Source organism: Blennius ocellaris (genome assembly GCF_963422515.1).
Source record: "Blennius ocellaris genome assembly, chromosome: 12".
NCBI classification, from domain to species: domain Eukaryota; kingdom Metazoa; phylum Chordata; class Actinopteri; order Blenniiformes; family Blenniidae; genus Blennius; species Blennius ocellaris.
Window position 1 is genome coordinate 9,429,017 of NC_137661.1, and position 21,155 is coordinate 9,450,171.

At 41.1% G+C, this 21,155-nt stretch overlaps 1 protein-coding gene across 1 annotated transcript in view; it reads right to left on the reverse strand.

Moving 5' to 3' along the window:
* Positions 1-21,155, reverse strand: part of dnajc6 (DnaJ (Hsp40) homolog, subfamily C, member 6) — a gene marked incomplete at its 5' end in the record, with an annotated part of 31,524 nt that overhangs the window by 2,201 nt on the left and 8,168 nt on the right. Inside the window, 16 exons of the mRNA XM_080506869.1 lie at positions 880-1,056; positions 1,440-1,588; positions 2,369-2,701; positions 2,782-2,919; positions 3,260-3,364; positions 4,171-4,314; positions 4,503-4,880; positions 5,729-5,755; positions 6,292-6,485; positions 6,614-6,693; positions 7,822-7,939; positions 8,068-8,262; positions 10,965-11,098; positions 14,044-14,166; positions 15,954-16,102; positions 16,604-16,653. Coding sequence (XP_080362995.1) covers positions 880-1,056; positions 1,440-1,588; positions 2,369-2,701; positions 2,782-2,919; positions 3,260-3,364; positions 4,171-4,314; positions 4,503-4,880; positions 5,729-5,755; positions 6,292-6,485; positions 6,614-6,693; positions 7,822-7,939; positions 8,068-8,262; positions 10,965-11,098; positions 14,044-14,166; positions 15,954-16,102; positions 16,604-16,653 — 2,494 coding nt within the window. The remainder of the gene's footprint in view (positions 1-879; positions 1,057-1,439; positions 1,589-2,368; positions 2,702-2,781; positions 2,920-3,259; positions 3,365-4,170; positions 4,315-4,502; positions 4,881-5,728; positions 5,756-6,291; positions 6,486-6,613; positions 6,694-7,821; positions 7,940-8,067; positions 8,263-10,964; positions 11,099-14,043; positions 14,167-15,953; positions 16,103-16,603; positions 16,654-21,155) is intronic.

A 21,155-nucleotide genomic window follows, 5' to 3' on the forward strand; every position in this document is an offset into this window, starting at 1 on the left:
CTTTATCTCCGAGGCGAAGTCAACATTAGTGTCATGGTTATTGATCGTTAATATTGCATATACAGTAACATTTTAAACATTTGATCAAAAGTTAAACAAGGCAGTTGTTGAACAGCCTGTGTGACATATGCTATAGTGATGAGATAAACAACTTCCCCAAAGATACTGTGTTCTGGGATTAAAGCAAATCAATGCATGATGGATTTTCAGATCTGCGACCAAAACTTCAATGACCTCAGTCCTGTTAGAGAGCCTTGGTTTGTATTTCCTTTAGACTTAAATCAGTTGGAAAAAAATAAAACCACATGCATTTGTAAAGCCACTCTACTATCGTCTGATGCCTACTATTATATGGCAACAGTGTTTATCCTTCCTCTAATGTGCCAGAGTTCATTTAAATGAGACCAAATACACGTGAACACACATTTAAAGTCAAAACTGCAGGACTAATTAGGGCCAAAAAGATTGAAAACTGTTTTATATGGGGGGAAAAAACAAACATTTTATTGTAGATTTATATATGCTTGTGGTCTGGGTATGTTGAGTCCTCCCTTAGTCAGCTTTCCACATGCAAAACAAAACAAAAAATAATTACATTTGAATGATCTTGAGAAAAGCCTTTCCTTTTTTGTTTTAGTATATGACACAAAAGTATTGATAATGTATATACTATGTATTTTTTGATTTAGTCTTTAGGTTTAGTAACCAGGCTTTAATTAAAATGTATATTTACATCATAACACTGATTCATTTTCTGACGTTATTTCTTTTACGGTTCATTGTTTTAGGTTGTACCGCCACAGTGTTGTATGCTTACATGTGGAAAAATGGGCTTTCACTTCTTTTACTTCTAATTTCACTATGAATCATCTGTCTTACCTTATCTGGATGGACAACCAGGACTGCTTTGCGGTAGACCTTTTTAACCTGTTCTGGAGTCACCAGGTCCGCCATGCCCACGGGTTTCCAGCGTGTCTCCCCCTCCCAAAGCACAGTGTGCATGGTGGACAGCAGGGCACGGATGTTACGCTCCTTCCCCTCGATCCAGTCCAGAATCTGGGGTGGAGGTGGGAGCAGAAATGGAGAACCAGTATTTTGTGTGGATCAGATTTGAAACAAACCTTAGCATACAATAAGCATTGGTACTTTCATTGCTCTCATAAAAAGGCTTTCAAGGTGTGATTAGATAAGTCCAAATTTGGTCATGGGAGACCTACGTTGGTCACTTCATTAATTCCAGAATAAACAGGAAATGTTTTACAGCCAAAAGCTTTTGGGCACAAAACCACACTGGATAAACATATGAGCTCACTGAAATGTTAGAAAACAAATGTCATGGGAAATGATCTTTCTCACACACCGTAAATAAGATCAACAGAATACATACGTATATTTTCTGTTGGTTAGGAAATTTAAAAAAAGAAATCCCTCAGTCTTGCCTTGATTTTCTCAGGGTCCATCTCTTTGGCCATCTCCTCTTTCCTCATCTCTGCTATCGTCCTAGGTCCTTTCTTGTCTTTGGCCCCTGCAAAGCCTTGCCCGGACAGCAGATCGTCAAAGTTGGCATGTGAGGCTTTGGGCTTTGAACCTGCAAGAAGACAATTGAAACACGATCATAGAAAACAAACTTTAACTTCTCACGAGTATTTCATTTTCACTATCTCATTCTACTGTCTGGTCTAACGTCACTATAGTTTGCTGTTCTGCTATCTTGTTGAGTTTGTTGCACTTTAGGTGTGTTTTGTCAAATCGGTTTTGACTCTAATGACAATACTGAGTATTATTTTCATTCTCATTACATTACTGTGCCATGTCGTTGGGCAAACATATTAAGAACCACAAAAAACACCACAACAGGGCTGGAGGGGTTTCAAAAAGAAGGTCATGCAATAACAATATTACAAATGTCATACAATAAACATGTTTTAAGCATAATTTCTAACTTGGAATATAAACTATTTAAATCGATGGAAGTACAGATACACATGGTAGATTGAATATGGGGATGGATGGTTGATTTAGTTACAGTATCTATTTTTCTAAATTAGGAAATAGACAGGAACTAACCCAAAGAGTGTGTTCATGCAGACACCTCTGCATGAACTGTGGAACCACACACACACACACACACACACACACACACACACACACACACACACACACACACACACACACACACACACACACACACACACACACACACACACACACACACACACACACACGCCCACAAAAACATTTAGCACCACAAGGCCAGAATGTTGCCGGATCATTTCAGAATGAGGTCATTTCAGCTCCAATACGGTTACAGTTGACTGAATGAGCCCTTACAAAAGTTCTACTGTCTGTCAACACATTTAGTACTTACCCACTCCAGCCGGTCCTTTGCTTCCGGCACTGGGCGAGCCTCCGCCCATTGCAGAGAAGCTGACGTTGTAGTTGGGTCGATTCTGGGGCGATGTGTGGGGCATGGGGGTGTGGCTGGGGCTGGGCTTTGGCTGTGGCGGGGGACCCTGTCCTTGGGCCTGCCACCCTCCTCCGCCTCCCGCTCCAGGCTGCCACGAGGGAAAACCAGCTCCTGTATGGGACTGCCATGCTCCTGCGTGCTGGGGAGATGGAGGTGGTCGCGATGGGGAACCCATTGGAGGGAAGGATGGTGTCGTTCCCGTCGGTGTGGTGGGCTTGCTGGAGAAGCCGGAACCTTCGGAAAAAGTGTGATCAAAAGTTATGGCGTACAATTTGCCAGTGAATGCAATTGACTTGAACTATCCATTGGTTTACCTCCAAGGCTTCCCCCGAGGTTTCCGATGTCAGCAAATGGATCCAGACTGCTTGGCTTTGTTTGATGGGTGGGGGTGCTGTGGACTGAGCCAGTCGGACTGGTGGTGGCTGACCGGCTGCCCATACCAAAGCCGGCTCCTGAAGAAACCAAAGAAAGTACTGTGTTTTGACTGTATGCCCATGGAGCAACGCGGTGGTGTGAGCCTGGTTCAAGTCTGGGCTTGGGGGCCTTACTGTGTGGAGTTTGCACGTTCTTCCTTTGCATGCAAGTAGTTTCTCCACCAATGGCGCAAATACATGTGGTTGACACTAATTGATTAGTTTAGATTGCTTATAACTGTCAATCCAAATAAAGCAAAGAAATGGGGACCTTACTTTCACACATAGTCAGTTTGGATTAGCTTCAGCCACATTCAACACTAGATATAGTGGCATAGAAGACGGATGTATAGATTTATATGTGTGTGGCTGTGAGTACCTGCTGTACTTGTGGCAGCAGATCTGTTCCAGTCCCAGCCTCCCATGGCATTTTGCTGCTGAATGTTGACGGTTGGGGTGCTGGGCGGGCCGGGGGAACTCCGACCTGGTCAGTCATATATTGAGCACAGTGGAAATGTCATGGAGGTTTCAAATGTGTCCTCACGGACGAATAAAAAAAGACAGATTCAGGAGAGCACTTATGAGGAGGCTGCTAAACCTAATTGTGAGTTTTGACGGTAAATGTAATATTGCAAGGCATTAAAAAAAATGTGCATAAAAGCCACTTCTTGAGAACGATCAATCACACTGAGCTCTGAACACCCATGCTACTGAACACTGATTATCAGCCAATAATTCTAACTTGAATGACTACAGATAAATAGTCTTGCACACAATGCAACTGTAAAAAAATCTGAGAACAAGCATGAATTTAACAGTGAAGTATTTCTTTTTTAGTCAAAATACTGACTGCAGCTTAAGAAAATATTATTTTCTGGGAATGAATGGGAACTGTGCAAGGGCAATGCAGAGGTAAAGCGCTCGGCGGCAAATGCGTAATATAAATCATGCAAAGTCATTCATTGCAAAGCAAACTTCACAAAAGCAAAGCAGAAAAAAAAGGTAATTTTATAAAAGATATTGTGCAAAGAAGTTATTGGTCAAACCCATCCAAGACAGAGATATGAAAAATAGAAATAAATCGCTGAATCTCTGAAAAGAAAGCGAGGTTGAGATGCCAGTTTGAACAAAAATGCACATGCACAAAGTCACAGAGTGTTTCATGTGGTCAGGGACACTTACAAATATAAAACACAGCCTGACTTACTCAGATTGTTGAAATACTTTTGAGAAATCCAGCAAGATGCTAATGTGTGCAATGTGCGGCAGAGCAGCAGGAACATGCCTTACCAAAACCTGTGGGCTGCAGGGTGGGCGATGGAGAGCGAGCAGCATGCAGGAAAGGGTCTGGTTGTCCCACATTACCTGGTCCGAGGAATGAACCCATCATGTCCTGAGGCTTAGGCATGGGAGCCGTCCCAAAGGGATCGAATGCTGAGAGGATTGCCAAAATAAAAATAAAAACCCTTGTTTATTGTATAATTGTGTTGTTGATATAGATTTACACATCAGAGCCTTCTCATCAAAAGATTAATTCAGTAGATGTGTCAAATGGGGACAAAACGGAGCTATTCCACCCAGATGATTAGCAATGGACTAAATGTGACTTTTTGTTTCCTCACCTGATGGAGCAGGGGAGGGGCATGGCGAGGCAGTGTTCGGGGCTACTTTATGTGGTGTGGACTGAGCAGATGAAGCCCCACTGTTTGGCTGAGGGGGGGCTCCGAATAGGTCCCCGAGGAGGTCAGTGGCTGCTGCTGCAGCTGCAGTTGTGGGCTGAGACGAGGAGCACGGGTGTTTGATCTCAGCGTCCAAGCCAAGAAGATCCACCTCCTCAGCCTGTGCAGAGGCGGCAGCTGCCGGGGCTGGAGGTTCTGGTTTCGCCGGGGCCGTACTGGTGCTGCTTCGCTGACTGGACAAGGAGAGCATTTCATCGTCAGAGGGTTCGCTCTCCTCGCCGTGGCCCCGACCGTCCGGGCCTCCCTGGGGCCGGCTTGGCTCTACAAAGGATGAGAGAGAAATAAAATGTAAGACGCCAAAAAAAAAAGGAGACTATTTAAGGACAGAAGCACAAAACTGGACAAATCAGCAAGCGAGGGATGTTATATAGTAGACTCAGGGCATTCAATAGAGAGAGGGAAACCAGGAACAGAGGGCGGGCACGGGGATAAGATGAAGCTATATAATAACATGAAACTACATGTGGCATCACTACTTATAACACCAATACTCTAGTAATACTTACACCTGCAGAATTCTTCTGCAGGGTCGCTGCTTTTCTCTAATCAGAAGAAACATCTAAAATGTGATTATTTGATATGTGCAAGGGTCTCAATAATTAAATGTGATTTTATATAAGGATTGCATGGACAATATAGAATTAAACCTGAGTTCTTGAGAGCAAGTTTTCCTTGATATCTTTGCCGTTTGGTCTTTTTGCCAATTTTATTGAGATTGTGTGTTTTTGCCACGTTCTCTAAACTCTGTAAACTCTCTAAAGTCTAAAAACATTCATCGAGACTGATGTTTCAAGGGACGGGATTTTATCAGATGTTCAAAGGGTTTGTATCTATGTCGGAGGCGGGGGAAGCACTTCCTAAATTATTTATCACTGCATAACCAGGCTCGGTTCACGTTCAATTCAATCACTCCAGTTCACAAACTGTTTCTGTAAAAAAGATTTAATTAGCCTACCATAAAACAAAAAAAACAGACAATATATTTATCAAAATTCTAATAAAATAAGCACATCCACATTTAGTGTCTGACTGAATTGAACGAACCCAACCAGTTAATTATAGTCACTTTTTATCTGCTGTCAGGTCTGATCATCTATAAGGTTTCTTACCCTCCAGATCCAAGCCCTCCATCTCATCTTGCAGGGACAAAAATGAATGAAGTTAGGGTTTTTTTGTGTTGTACTCTGAGCTATTCTGCATGCTATCATGTGCATCTATGCTGATGTTTAGTTATGTATTCCATCTTGCCAATTCATGCCAATAAAATATAACAAAATGTGAGTGCAAGCAGTCGGTCTGTTAGTGTTAATTATGCATTTTTATTTTCTTATATAGTGAAATCCTTTGGCAGTGATACTTGTTTTATGTGCAGCCTTGAACTTGGCCTTTTAACATTTCACATGAAACTATTATTGTCGGATTATGTTGATCTGCAATAATTATGTGTTCATATTTTAGTGTGTATAAAAAACATGTAAACACCTATGAACATGAAACATGTCAAACACTAATATTGTTCCTTATTGAAAATGCATTGCTCTTATCAGACCTTTTGAAATTGATGACTGTCAGTAATAGATCCCATTTGTGTTTTTGGTTTTTCATACCAAGGTGTACAGTTTCTATAGAGTTAAAAGACAGCATTTGCCCAATTTAGCCCGTCCCATATTACCAGCAATAGCCAGTGCATCTTGGTGTTCCTGGTGGCAGGAGAAGAGCACGTTGGGACTCAGATCTTTACATGGAAACTGCTCCCACGGTGGTGTCAGGTCTTTCTGCTTATCCATCCCTTCTACCTCCACGTCCAGTATCACATGAAACAGCTGAGGATACTTCTCAGGAGAGTCACATGCATCGAGCTCGGGCCTGAGAGTGGAAAAAAAATTCAAATGTGTTCTTTAAAAAGACAAACACAGTGTGAATATGGAAAATACAAACTTCCTTATATTTTTATCGATATACTTCCCAATAAAGATGCATCTGACTTTCCTTACTTGTTAAATTTTAGCATGGTGGTTCCTTGAGCAATGAAGCCAGTGTGGAACTGAATCTGGAAGATCTGGGTGTTGGACACCTAACAAAATAAAGACAAAGGCAAATATTTATCATCATCAGTTCCATTTATAAATCATCCAATTTTGCTAATCATCAGTCTTCATGCTGTAGATTTTAAACCTTGACTCTGAATGAGACAATTAACAAAAAAAAGTGCCAATACATTGATTTATGTACATAGTTGTATTCACAAGATCAGAAGTTATTGAAGTGTGGAGATTCACTGTGGCTTCAATAGTTCAATGCCTTGCGACCAAAGCAAAGAATGGCCTGAACTCAGACATTGTGAAGTCTGCATTAACCTTCGCGTGCTTATGACTCACCAAACACTCAACATGTCTTACATGGTCTATTGAAGTTGGATTGCTATTGGACCGCCCAATGTGGTCTAAATTTAGGTCAACTATAGTCATTTAAAATTTTAGGTAAAATGTGGACCACATTGGACAGTCCAAAAACAACCAAACTTCCATGACCATATTTGGGCTAAGTCGAGAGACTAATGACGGACCGACCAGATTTAGCCCAAAAAACATCGAAATCACATCGGGTGTTTGGTGGGAATGGATTGCACAGAATACATCTCAAGAATATCATGCAGCTCGTACAGTGGTCCCCAATGCAGACAGCCAATCAGGCTGCATAATGCAGTCAGCTCAGACCACTTTATGACTTTATTCATTCATAATTTCCTTGTAGTGTCCCAGAAGAAATGCAAAAACTCCACCGACAGCAATTAGTGCAAATAAAAAGTCACAAGGAAACATTTAGCAGCATGGGAAAAGTATATAAATAAAACTGCAAATGACAAGATCACAAGGCAATAAACAAGCAATGACTAAAGGCAACAAATCAAACACTGTTTTTCAAACGAAACGAAAACTCTTTTAACATGGGTTTTGCATGCATTAAACAGGGAATTTACAGCCCCTGAAGGTAACAATGTGTTCCTCTGGGTTTTTTGCATTCAGCTGTTTCTCCCAAACAGTAATGTCACTAATGATAAATCGATTTAATTGGACCAGCAGTGCGGACATGACTGTTGTTAGATCCTGCTGCTATTCATTTTGACTGACCTATCCGTTTTATCAAACGCATAAAATATAGAATATAAAATAACACAGTTACTGATGGTGGGAAATCATACCTTGGCCTGCAGACGTCCTCCAATGGTCGACCTCATGTGATAGATGGAAACCACAACATCCCCTTGAACGCTCACACCGAGAGGGAAAACGACCTTCCCCTCCTGGATCCTGTGCTCTCTGTATGCCCAGCGATAAAAAGGTCAAACACGGAAAAGGAAGAGAGAGGAGGAGCAATTACAAACATACAATACATAAGGGCCATAAATTGTGTAATTCTATAAATGTGTCTGTTCAGTGTTGCTTGCCTCATCCGTTCATACTCCTGTGCAGTGGTGAAGATTTTCGTCTCTCCGATGAGGACGTCACAGAAGGGCCGGCAGCCGCTGCGCTGCTTGTTGAAGCACGGGACGGGACTCATGGTGAGAGCCTTGATCACCAAGGGCTTCGAGTGCGGTAGGCTGGGTTTCTCTGATACCATGCTACATACATAGCCTATGTACCTGCATGGAGACAATAGAAACTGAAATCAAAACGTACTTTTTGATATTGTTTGTTTGTCTTTATATTCTCATGCTGAATGGTTAAAAAAACAAACATATTTCTATAGCGTCCATCCCTAAGCTTTACATTAGCTCCAGACAATATTCGTTGTTTTTTAATGAAGGTGCAAATACTACTAAGACATTGATTTTCAAAGCGTACCTGAAACTAAATTAAAGACTATGAAATGTACACAGTGTAAACAAATGAATGTACTCTGGTAAATAAAGATGATGGCTACAAAGAGGCATGCAGATCAAAAGTGCATTACAATGTGCAAAATATATGTAATTATGAGCGAAATTATATACTCAAAAAGTACAAACAGAGCATGTGCAATATTTTTTTTTCCTGATAAATAATTACTTAGACTGTTAAATACCTCCAGGGTATTGCTACGTTTTATAAGAGAATGTTTATCTTTTTCTGGATATTCTGTATATTTTGCTGGGGGGGGGTTTAACCTTTTTTCGCTGCTGTAAGTAGATTTCCCCATTGCGAAATGAATAAAGTATAATCTAATCTATGAACTCCTGCCTACACTACTCGTAAAATTTTAGGGATATTTGGCTCTTGGGTGAATTTTATAGAAAACGTAAAATGTTCCATCCACAGTGATATGATATCTTGAAACTCAGACATTTAAGTAGAAGCATCCAAATGTGATTTCCTCATCTCAAATAATTTGTTGAAACAAAAGTCAAAGACAGTGGTGGGTATACCACACCAAAATGTCAGTCTCAATAACTTGTCATGTGCCCTTGAGCACCAATTACAGCACGGCAATGACGTCTCCTGCTGACAATGACGAGCCTCGACACGGCAACTCGGCCGATCCCAGAAGTTTTGTTTGGGATTCAGGTCTCGGGAAAATGCAGGCCGCTACATTTGAGGTACCTCAGTCTCCAGCAGCCATCCCTTAATGATGCCACCTTGATGAGCTGCAGCATTGTGGTCCAAGAAGATAAAATTAGGTTGTGCTGTTCGTGCAGAGGCACAATGACTGGATTAATGACGTTACTGAGGTAGTATGGGCTTGTCACTGTACCATTCACAAAGTGTAGGACAGTTCTGCATTGACTAGACAATCCTGCCCACACTGTGACACCTCCACCAAAGGCTCGTCTGGTTACAACAGTAGCTGATGCACAGCGCCCTCCTTGACGTCTCCAACATTGTCGATGGCCATCATTTCATTGATGCTCATCATCGTGGATGGACTTTCACCAGAGAACAGCGCTGAGCCCACTGGTCCCTCGGCCTGCATAAGTGCTCACTGGCTCGTGCAAGTTGATGACGCCTGTGCCTGGTGGTGTGGTCAGGTATCCTTGCAGGTCATGTAGCAGGCAGACTATGCCGATGTAAACGATTTCCAATGGTCTCACCCGACACTTGGTGCCTCTCAACTCTCTTAAAGTGTCTGAGTGGCATTCGTGCTCTGGTTCCACAGGGCTCTGTTCATAATGAAACGGTCATCAGTGTGGGATGCGGCCAAAGGACGACTGCTTCTATAACTTGTCCAGTCTCTCTGTATCGCTGCTCAATCTGAAGAAGTGATTCTGATTCTGATGACACTCTGATGACACTCTGAGCTCAGTGGCCGCCTCCGTTTCATTCAGAGAAACCCTTGTTCGAAGCCTTGCAACGTCGATCAATTTTTGTGATCAATTGTTATCTTGGTCTCATGCTGTCAAACTGTGAACAGCACGATGAGAAGGACTGCTTAAACACTCATTTTAATTGATCTAGGAAATGTATTGGTCTATACTTGGATCAAATAGCTGTTGTGAATTTGGCCATCAAGCTCCTTGTTGGAGAACAGCAGGTTGTGCAAAAAGTGCTGAAACTTTGAACAGTTGGACATGTGCATTCAAAGGTTTAGAGAAGGTCACAGTTCACCTGTAAAGGTCATAGTGCATTTTAATTTCATCCTAAAATTTCACCAGAAAGCTGAATATCCCTAATGTTTTGTAATTAGTGCAACTACAATCATTTGAATATTTGTAATTAGTTTTTCCCAAGCTTGATAAAAAGCCGATAGAACAGGTGTGTCAACCATAAGGCCCAAACCAGCCTGCAAGAGGTTCAATCCAGCTCACCAAACCACCGCGCGAATGGTTAAACTTTCAAACAGATTTTTTTGAACACATTTCTTAAGAGTAGTTTACACAAAACAACACAACATAACACTGAAACTCGAACTGAGATATCAGGGGTACTGGCTTGAAAGCTATCTTGTTGCTATCAAACTAGCCTCAAGTCATGGTGTCAGAGTGAGTGTGTAAAAACACACGTTATGCAAAAGCTATAGGAGAGGGTTTTATGGACATTTCACTGTATTTTGCACAAAAGGTTTCATTAAAATAAGCTTTATGCTAGGATTGTAGACATTTTCTATAGTAAATGTTAAAATAGACATTTTCATCTCGTATACTGTGCACAACAAACTTTAAAGTTTAAATTAAAGGGTTATTTTGGCACTATTTGACCCGTCCGGGCCGCTCCAGATGAAATTGGGCTGCAAGCAGCCCCTGAACTAAAATATGTTTGACACCCTTGTTATAGAAGACTTGCTCTAAAATATGTTGTCAGTGAAACTACCAGTGTCCGTCTCTCTCCCTCCCTTTCTGGTCTCCACACACCCCTATTTGAGAAGGCAAACCTGCGGTGTGAAGGCCAGAGACCAGATCCTGGTCTTTTGGCGCTGAGCAGCTGCATGGCAGGAACGGGGTTGTTAAAGAGGTGGCAGAAGCAGAACATGGAACAGACCAAAACACCGGAGGGAGCACGACCATCCTGCAAACACACAAAGAAGACAGTTACACATCTTATGAAATGATTCTATTTAGATCCACGAGCTTACTTTTGGTTGCCACTATGTCTTATCATACTAACATTGAACAACCATATCAATTTCTATTGAACCTTTTTCACATCTTTGCTTTAAAACACGTTGAATGTATAACTTTAAGACCATTTTGGATGATGCAGTAACTCATGTGCAAAGAGGCAACTCGTAAATACAATCGTCGTCGGTGGGTATTTCTGTTTGCTAAAACCAGTTTACTGTAATAAGTTAGAAACAAAAGCATTCTTGTCATTCTGAACTGAGAAAAAACTGTGTCTGAAAAGGAAGAATCTGATGCAGATGATGTAAGAAGGACCGGTTTCCAAGCCACAGTCAAACCACAATGACCTGGCAAAAATACACTCCACCACAGTGTGTGTAAAGTTCTGCTGTCTCCAGACCAAACAGGGTCTAGTTTGCTGCAAGTTCCATTTCGAAACCTTTTCCAACAGCATGAGGTTTTATTGGTCTTAAAATATACCTGACATTATGCAATGAGTCAATGTAAATGTAGTAAAAGTGAAACTCACAGCCAAATGAGCTTTGTTGAGCCTTCTAAACGTCATTGTTTTTGACACAATCACACATTTTAGTCACTCAACACACAAGTATATATATGTGTGAGTTTACACAAAACATTCAAGAGTAGCAATACACTCTTGTCTAGTCCAGTACTCCAAAGCATTACTTTATTCCACACTTTTCTTCAATATAAACTTCCTCGGCAAATATTTAAAGGTCACCCAGTTCAGGGTGGAGGGGAGCTGGAACCGATCACAGCTAACCACGGCTGAGGCAGAGTACACCAGTTCATCAACACAACACACCACAAGGACTGGCACAGAGACACAGACAACCACACACCCTCCCTCATACCGAGAGGCTGCTCACGGTCAGCAATTAGTCCTACATGCATGCCTTTGGATTGTGGGAAGGAGCAGGAGTACTCCAAGGAAATGCAAGCACGCACAGGTCGAACGTACAAAACCCCACACATAAAATCTTGGAGTAAATGATCAAAGGATGATTTTCAGTTAAACAGTAGATTCACACTCTGTGTGTTATTGTGGAATGTTGGCGCATCTCTGGGAATTTTAATTTCAGAGACATAAGGGAGTGAATTTTGAACCACATTATTTACATCCATTCATCCATCTACCACTTTATTCAGCTGGAGTCCGTCTCAGCTGACTCCACCTGGGACAAGTCCACAGTCCATCACACGGCAAACACACAGAGACACAACCACACACACTCACATTCACACCTGGGGGCAATTGAATTGCTTAGCTTGAATGCATTTAGTTTGGTCTGTGGGAGGAAACTGGATTACTTGAGTCCACAAAACAATGCGGGCACAGAGAAAACGTGCAAACTTAGAAGTCACCCATTGTAATTTGTTGTGATTCATTAGAGTATAATTATCATGCTTCAAAGTGTTAACCACTTGGAGGGGGAAAAGCACTTCAGTTAATGTGGAAGCTTCATTATTAATCGAAAAAAAAGGTTTAAAAGCTACTGAACTGAGAGCCACACTAGAGGAAACTAGAAACTTTTGATGATGAGTGAGTTTCAGTTAGTCTTCTGGTAGCATGTTGTCAATATTGCGCTTGGATTAGAAAGTAGGTCACAGAATAATAAGCAGCTCCAAAACTCTTGCAGTGCATCGAGAAACAATCAGAGCAGGTCCGCGAGATTGTCTGTTTTCATAAAAACTAAATGTCTCTGCTTTTTGCAATTGATGCAGCGTGAGTTTTGTAAAAGAAAAATTAAAAACATTCATGAGCTACTTCTTCTAACGTTTGTGGATTGTTCTTTGTTTCTGTTTATGTCAGGTAACTCCTGTTTTATGTTTTAATTTGTGAGTTGTGTCTTTTTAAGTTTGTGAGTTTTTGTGAACTTCACATCTCTCTCAAGGTTTCTGTTCAGTGATCTGCCTGATCACTTATCTGCCTTATCACTCAGTGTGTGCATGCAGTTTCGTGCTCCTCCCTCATATTGATCCACCTCATCCCTCATCATTCCAGCTGTACTGCTTGAGCTTCTCTCCGGCCGTCACATCACATTATATCCCAGGGAGTACTTCTTCCCATAACTTGTGAATATGTAAGCTATTCATCATTAGTTCTTGTTCTTACACCATGTTGTCATCGTTCTTATTTTGATTTCACTCTTGCAGTTGGTTTCGGACTTCAATTTCGTTTCACTGCTCTAGAAACTTTGTGTGTTTGGTCTTGCCTCAAATGCCGTGGTCGTATGTCGTAGAGTGAGAGGAATTAGAGAAAAGCTATTGACAGTAAACTTATTTTTCTGACATTCTGAAATCTTAAGACTGCCATCTCACCATAATCCACACTTTGACTGATGCCATGAGCGACAGCTGCTAATAACCAGTAGACATGCTGCAGAAATCGAGGTGGCAACAAAAGCAACACCAATGCTGCACAAAAACAACAGTTTGCAGAATGTCAAAGGGATAAAACAGACAACAAGCTCCACCTGTTTCTAAAACAAGCTTTTTTGCTGTACATAAACTGTGAGAACTGCTCCTTTTTTTTTACTTTATTTCCTGAAGTACATAGATGATGTACAGAGTGACACTATTTTTGCATACTAAAGTACATTCTTGTATTTGTAACTTGTGACTCAGTAGAGAGCAACATTGTACAGGCACATTTGGTGTCTTGCCCAAGTTAATAAATCCGTGCACCGTGTAGAAACCATTTCAAACCGCTAAGACTTCTAACAGTGCATACTCTGTACGAGCCCCAACAATATTTTTTTATTTGAAACCACTTATGAAAGTTTGGGAACATTTAAACGAATCAAAAGTTCAAATGATGACAGAAAATAAATGGAAGTTTCGAGGAGAAATGGGATTGGTTGTACTTACCGAGCAGGTGATGACACACACATTCTTGGGGTTCTGTTTGAGCCAGTTGTGCATGTTCTTGCACACAGCAAACAGGTTGTGAAGGCTGGGAGCTTGGCGCGAAGGCCAGTTACACTCTGACACCTAGAAAATAGAACCAGGAAATAAGAGGAGGAGGTGAAATGGAGATAATAAGGAAGATGACAATACAAGAATGGAGGATAAAAGGCAGAACCAGAAGAGATTGGAATAGAAACAACAACAAAATAGTGCAGAGGAAGGATAAACAGGGGAGGAAAAAGTCAGAAACTCAGAAGGGCCAGAAAAGGGAAAGAGAGGGTTAGTAACAACACTGCAGCAGCAAAGCTGCACAACACAGCAGTTGCCACGATGAGTCATCTAGGTAAAGATACAGCGACTTCTACATGCAGACAGGGGGCCATCTGGGCAATTCTGAATTCTCAGCTTGACTCTTCAGCCTCATTTGATCTATGTGCTGCACAGAGGCACTTTGTCTGTAGATCTCCCACATATAAGTTCACTTAAGTCCAAACCCTGCGGTGCTATAACTGTGCGCTAAGATCCCCATGTGTGTGGCTGTCACAGCCATCAAAAGAATAAAGACATGGGTCATTTTCTCGGATTGTTTTTTTTTTGTATATATTTCTGACTAGTGATTTTGCAGCATTAGTAACTGTGCAGCTCCACTCTACTCAAGAAGTAATGTTGGCACAGAGTAGTTATTTTTGCAAAACACATAAAAGGACATTGTGTGTTGCTTTTAATGACTTATGTCACTCAATGTCTCACCCTAAAGACATATTGATTGCATCTCAACAAATGTTGCACAACTGATGGGATTATCCATTTGAAATATCAGTTTGAAAGCCAGTGAAATATGTGTTACTGAGACAACAATTCCTCTGAGAATCGACATATAAAAGACTGGAGTGGCAAATGTACTCACATCCTCTACCTGAGCAGAATTATGTATACGAGTGTAAAACAGACTTCAGTTCAAGTAGACATCTAATTCTACACTGCTCTATATGGTCACCTTGCAGAAATTCCATCAATTCTTTTAACATCAAGAAACATGGAAGCTCTTAATCAGTGTGTTACTGACACTTGATGACAGTGTTTTTTTTTTAAAGTAGTAGAGTCACCATACAAGTGACTATTATTTTTCATTATGTTGGTATTGTGGCACATTAGCTGAGCTGCCAACTGTGTGGGTCAGTTAAATGACTAAATTAAACTCTATGTTGAGGCTGAAGTTATAAAGTTATATCATTTTTCAATTTTCTTGATGTTATCATTTATTAAAACAAAATGATAGCTTTATCATTTTAATCTCACTTTGACATACTTGAATCAGAAATAGAAAAACTTTATACTACAAACGTGCAGAAAGCAACAAACTGTGTTACCAGTTGGAATTTTTTCAATGCTCATGACATTTGCTAGAGTTCGTTCTGGGATAATAAGGCATTTCATCTCATGTAAACCAGAGTAAAATTGTAGCTGATAGGTTTATGATGATGCTAAAGCTATTAGCTCAGCTCCTTTCACAGGACGGAGGCAGCAGGTCTGTAGTTTTCCTCTCTGATAAAAGTCACAAGCACAAATCTTTAGTACTGTACTTCTGCACCATATTCATTATAGTAGTGATACATATTTTAACTACAGTCATCCCTGCTTGTCATGAAAAGACATAACAATTTGGTTAATGATATAAAATGAGAAGCCAAATACTGTGTTCACATAGTTTAAGAATAACTGTAGCAACGATCCCCATTCAAAATGCCGGTCGTTCAAAAATGGTAAGCAAAGTCTTCAAGTCTTTGCCTGGAGTGTTGCTTTTATGAAAGGAGCACATGTCATACAATCACTAAAGCCTATAGGGAAAAAAATGTCACAATCAAACTCACCCTGTTGGAGAACTTGGCGCCCCGGTAGTTGCGCTGTGATAGGTTGAAAACAGTGTAGTGGTCAGCGTGGCGACTGTCGAGGAAGGAGCGGATGTCCTCCACATGGTTCTGGTAGCCAATCTGCACTGACTCAGCTGGGTAGGTCATCACTGAAAATAAAAAGTCTAGATGTGATATTTGGAGGAGTTTCACAATGCTACTGATATTTACAGACACGGTATTTAAAATGATTTGCGATTTGTCGAATACAAGTCAACATTTTTATTCTTATGAAGGGTTTTGTTTTTTTGTTCTCTTATCTGATCTATTAATGAGATTTAGTTAAGTTGACTACTTGGTGCTCGCAGGCATCACTTTGGCTATTGTTTCTCTAGAAAGCGATATAGTTAACAAGTTATTTTGTGCCTTATCTGTGACTTCCGGGCATCCTAATGGGACTTGATGCTCTCTGCTGCTGTTTCACAGCAATAAGCAATCAATGTAAATACAAAACTGTTTAACCACAGACTATTTATGTCTGTCATAAAACATATGAGCAAGTTAGGCAGATAAAGTTTTCATAACAGATTTATAATAGTTTGTGAAGACAATGGGGTGAATTTACACACATATGCACACTAAGGTCTTTAGCTACTACTTCATGCATTTACCTATGATCCTTGATGTTATGTAAGCAATGTCCAGCTCCCCTTTGGTGTACCTGTTGGGGAAAAAAGTTCATACAAACATTAAAAAAAAGCTGACCTCATCAGTAGGAATCAGAATATGGAACAATTGTACAATATAGTATAAGGTTTTTCTATTTACGGTTTTAATGTAGCCAGATGACATAGTGACAATTACGCTATAGCTGCACAGAAAGAAGTTGCCAATGGGATGTGGATTGTTCTGTGTGGAGTTTGCATGTTCGTCCTGTGCCTGTGTGGGTTTTCGCCAGGCGTTGCCTCTTTAACACAATCTAAAGACATGTCATTGAGGTTGATTAGTGATTCTACACTGTCTGTGCTCGCCCTGTAATGACCTGTCCAGTGTGTGCCCTGCCTTTAGCCCTGTGTCGGCTGTGACAGTGTCCAGCTTGCTATGACCCTGTGATTCTAGCTAATGCAGCGATATAAAAGACGCATGTCACATAAACATGTTGAATGTTTGGATTTATTTAAGATGGAATCGCTAGTCGACTGTTTCTCATCACATCATTGAAAAGTGAAGATCGATGTGTGAATATTCAGCTTCTAACAGGTTGAGTCACCTCCCAGGGTCAGTGCACTAAGTTGTAGTGTATTACACGCACATCCAAGTGATTACTCTTAACAGGCTTTAGAGCTGACGCCGCCATGTGTCTGGCTGTGGGGAAGTTATCTCTTTCAGGCTCACTGCTCTTGGCTGAACGGCCCAGGATCAAAGGAATGCCATATGTGAATTTTTCAAATGAGCAGCACAGCCAGCATTCGCTGTCCCATATGGAGAGTTTTTTTTTTTTTTTTTAAACCGTGGATGCAGCTGCAGAGCACAGACACACACCTACAAGTACTTAACTCGCGCTGCAGCAAGGGAGCAAAGAGTGCTACTGAAACACTGGGAAGCAGGTGCAGGGTGGAGTTCGAGTTGGCGTAAGATTCGTGTTTGGAAAAAAGAAAAAAAGAAAAAAAGAAAAAACAACCCTTCCTTCAAATAACTGACAGCAGCACAAGGCAACCCAGATCCCTGCACTATTATTTTCATGGTGAACACATTAGCAGGCTCATGCGTATCAAATTGACTTGACTTGTTGCCTACTGTGAAAATCCCACAAGCTGGGCCTATCTGGGACAGTTATCTCTGTGTGGTCATGGAAGAGTGCCATATGGCCCCGATGCAATCCTAGACCTGGTTATGTAATCCAAGACTCTCCCTGCAAGGACTGAGATGAAGTGTGTCTTAAGGATGTCTTAGTAAATGCAAAGCCACATGAAATGTACCATGAATGTGCATGTATATATATATGTGTGTGTGTGTGTGTATGTGTGTGTGTGTGTGTGTGTGTGTGTGTGTGTGTGTGTGTGTGTGTGTGTGTGTGTGTGTGTGTGTGTGTGTGTGTGTGTGTGTGTGTGTGTGTGTGTGTGTGTGCGTGTGTGTGTGTGTGTGTGTGTGTGTGTGTATATATGTACAACTGTGGGATATATACAGTATTATATATATATATATATATATATATATGTGTGTGTGTGTGTGTGTATATATAGTTCAGAAAGGACATTATGTTTCATAAAAAAAACTTTGAATTTAATTCAGTTCTAGAAACCACATGACTGTTTGTGTTCTGCAACTGGATTTACGTTTTGATCACACTGTATATTAGCAATGTGCTCTGTGAAGCTGTGGTTTCACCAGCTTCTGTCCTGAAATAGCAAGTCGGCTATTGTAGGAGAAAAGCAGGTCAGGTGTCTGGTTTAAATAGCCAGGGCCAATAGTCACGGACTATGCAAATAAGCAGTGTCCCTGAGTTCTTGTGTGACGGAGTAGCAGCCAATTAAAATGTACAACAAGGTGTTCTGCACATACTGAAAGAGGTTGACAGAAAAGTGAGGCCAAGCTGACACAGGATGAATTACTTTTCCTATATAAAAACTAAGTGGAAAAAATACACAAACTTTTGATATACAACAATGACGTATGCCCTGCAAGGTTTCTCCGTGTGTGTGATTAGTCAGGTGCTACAATCTCCACCCCTTTCATGTGAATGCACACTGATCCAGCAGGGAAAAACTCTGGGTTAAACGACCAAGTTGTTAACCTGCTCCGTGTTAATGCTTATCAGGATTGCACATGTCTGGGTAAGTTAACCCAGGAAACAGAGAGATATCCTGGGTATGTTTATCACGGGTCACAATATAGGCCTCATGACCTTGACACACAGTCAAGCTCAAACAATCACAGTGTGTATGTGAGTTTGATTTGCTGGATATTGAATTTTGAGCTGTGGACGTTGCCAAAATGTTCCTCTGCAAAATGGTTCCACTTCAACAGTATTTGGCATTACATTTGACCAACAACCCCTTTTTTGTTATTGATTCTTTTCAACGTTGCCACTATTGTCTTGATTTCTTTAACTTGAATTCCAATATTTTGATGCTACACCATTCAAGAATTCCCTGGATTTTGTAAACAAGGAAAATTGAAACAACACAGAAGAATGTTACAAAAAGACTGATCAGTGGACGAGGCTAAAAGTCTCACAAAACACAAGACGTAAAAAAAAACAAAAAAACAAGAGGGAGAGCTTTTAGCAAGGAGAGTTAGATGAGTGTGTGTGTGACAGTGAGGTTGAAGGAGCAGTCTGGGTGCAGACCAAGGACATTGTGGCTTTCACAAAACCAGATCAGCCACCCAGGCTCGATCCTTGGTTTTCCAGCAAAAATTCTCTTCGGCCAGGTAAACAAACAAGCAGGCCACTTTAAATTATTCAACAACAGGCCTTGGCCTTGAATGCAAATGAGAGAGGAGCGGGGAGGAACCAATCAGGTCCTGCTGGGGTATTAACAGAGTTCATGGTTGAGGGCTGCAGTCATTGAGGTCTCATGTTATTTATCAGAGACACAAGAGGGGATTGCTAATGAAGTGTTCCCACAGTTGAAATTTTTTGGTGTGCGAAAGAGCCTGCTTAAGATGCCACAAACCACTGTGTGTTAAGTTGAAATCTCTGAGTGGTGAACACGTACAAAACTTGAATGAAACCAGGCCGTCATCAGCTTGGGAAGATTTCTGTGATGAACACAAGTTTATAATTCACTCTGGCTTTTTGGGGAGTTTTGATTCCCCCTTTCCAATGGGGTCAAATTTGTTATTATTAATGTGCCTCATGGCCAACAACATCTGGATTACATTTGTGAAATCAACAGAAAATGTCTCCAAATATCTGGTGACATCTCTAAAATGTTTTCTACAAGCTAAGAGAATCATGAACAATGTCTGTGTGTAGTGATGATGGTCAAATGAAGTTTCAATAAAGCTTCATAAAAAGCCTCCCACAGTTTTTCCACACTTTCACTTCCACTTAAAAGTTCCCATCATTTCAACCTGAAATAAAACATGACTCGGAAAAAGCAGTGACGATCCAATGTGAGGAATCAACAGAGAACTGGAGTTAGCTTAAGACTGATTCTTAATGAGGAGCAAATGCAGGCTTTTAAGTATTCCATCCATTTTCCTTTTGCATTCTGTCAAACACAAGGTGGTGGGCCTCTTTAAATAAGACAGCTCACAGTAGCTGGGCAATTTCTATTGATGCCCGATGATTAAATATATCAAAATGAGGACAGGGCGTGTTCATAAAAGTATAGCCATTGAGCTTCCTTACCCCCTGTAGTTTTGTGGGGAGCTTCCAATATTTGTAAACTGCAAATTCCACCAGGCTTGAAATGAACCATGGCATCTCAGTGTGAGGTAAATTCCACCACCAATGGAACATTTAAGAACAAAGAAGAACACTCAGGAAGTCCTCCATAGCACTTTAATAAACATGAAACTCGAAGACAGAGGAGTGCTTGATTGTGATTCCTTTAGGTGGGTTTGAATTGCAGAGAAAAAGGATTCAAGTTTGTTTGTTTTAGTCTAATAAAATGTCAGACTTTAATATATTATCCAACCGAGTGGCAGATTTTCTTGGCCCGTCAACTCTCTTGCCTGAAGCTTTCATCTTTCAGCACAGTAGCCCTCCTCCCACTGTACCATTATTCCAACCCCGCCCACCCACACACACACACACACACACACACACACACACACACACACACACACACACACACACACACACACACACACACACACACACACACACACACACACACACACAATCCACAAATACACACCACCACACACACCTAATGAAATGAATCCTTCTGTATCAGCAGTGCACTGGCCATTGAGAACAATGAACTGCTATGAATAATTCAGCCAGAAGTGGAAGGACAGACAGTAAAAAGGGAACAAGAGAAGAGGAAAGGTGGAAACAGGGAGGAATCTTTGAGGGGGGGGTGAGGAAAATGACAAAATTATGTGCAAAATAGCAGGGACAAGAATAACAAGACAAGAATAATCACAATCAAACTTGCTGAATCACAAGTGAGAGGAGCTGTGCATGTGTGTGTGTGCGTGCGTGCGTTTCTGACAATACAAAAGCCCCTTTGTGCCGCCCTGTGCAGATGCCGGGGCACAAACACTGTG